The following is a 519-nucleotide window of genomic DNA, read 5'->3' on the forward strand; positions in this document are numbered from 1 at the left end:
GCCCGGCCGCCTGGGCCACAGCGACAGCGAGGACCAGCTCAAGCCCAAGCTGGTGAGGCGGCGTCCAGGGCGCGGGCCACTCTGCTGGGGTCGAGGGTCACGGCTCAGTGTGGACAAGTGGGCTTTATTTTTGGTGGAAATGAAAGCCGCCTGGTGTGTGTTCTGTGGGTCATCTGAGAGGATAGTGCTTGACCTGCCCTGTATTTCCACTCGTGGGCGGTCCTTGGCAGACAGAGCAGGGGGTTGGCCCCCAGGGCGGCTGCGGGGGTGCGTCCTGCGTGAACTCACGGGAAGCCTCCCTCGGGGGGCCTGGCCGTGTGGTCAGAAAACCTCCATGTCCCTTCCTCGAAGGTGGAGGCCCTTCAGGGCCACCGTGTGGTCGACGTCGCCTGCGGCAGTGGCGACGCCCAGACCCTCTGCCTCACGGATGACGACACCGTGTGGTCCTGGGGCGACGGGGACTACGGCAAGCTCGGCCGCGGGGGCAGCGACGGCTGTAAAGTGCCCATGAAGGTACCT

The 519-nt window shown here is 66.1% G+C and overlaps 1 protein-coding gene across 1 annotated transcript in view; it reads left to right on the forward strand.

Annotated features, from left to right (window-relative positions):
• The window catches only part of LOC102251931 (E3 ubiquitin-protein ligase HERC2), an 86,271-nt gene that overhangs the window by 78,790 nt on the left and 6,962 nt on the right, over window positions 1-519 (forward strand). Inside the window, 2 exon segments of the mRNA XM_014546210.1 lie at window positions 4-52; window positions 352-513. Coding sequence (XP_014401696.1) covers window positions 4-52; window positions 352-513 — 211 coding nt within the window.

The sequence above is a fragment of the Myotis brandtii genome, unplaced genomic scaffold, assembly GCF_000412655.1.
Source record: "Myotis brandtii unplaced genomic scaffold, ASM41265v1 scaffold435, whole genome shotgun sequence".
Lineage (NCBI taxonomy): Eukaryota > Metazoa > Chordata > Mammalia > Chiroptera > Vespertilionidae > Myotis > Myotis brandtii.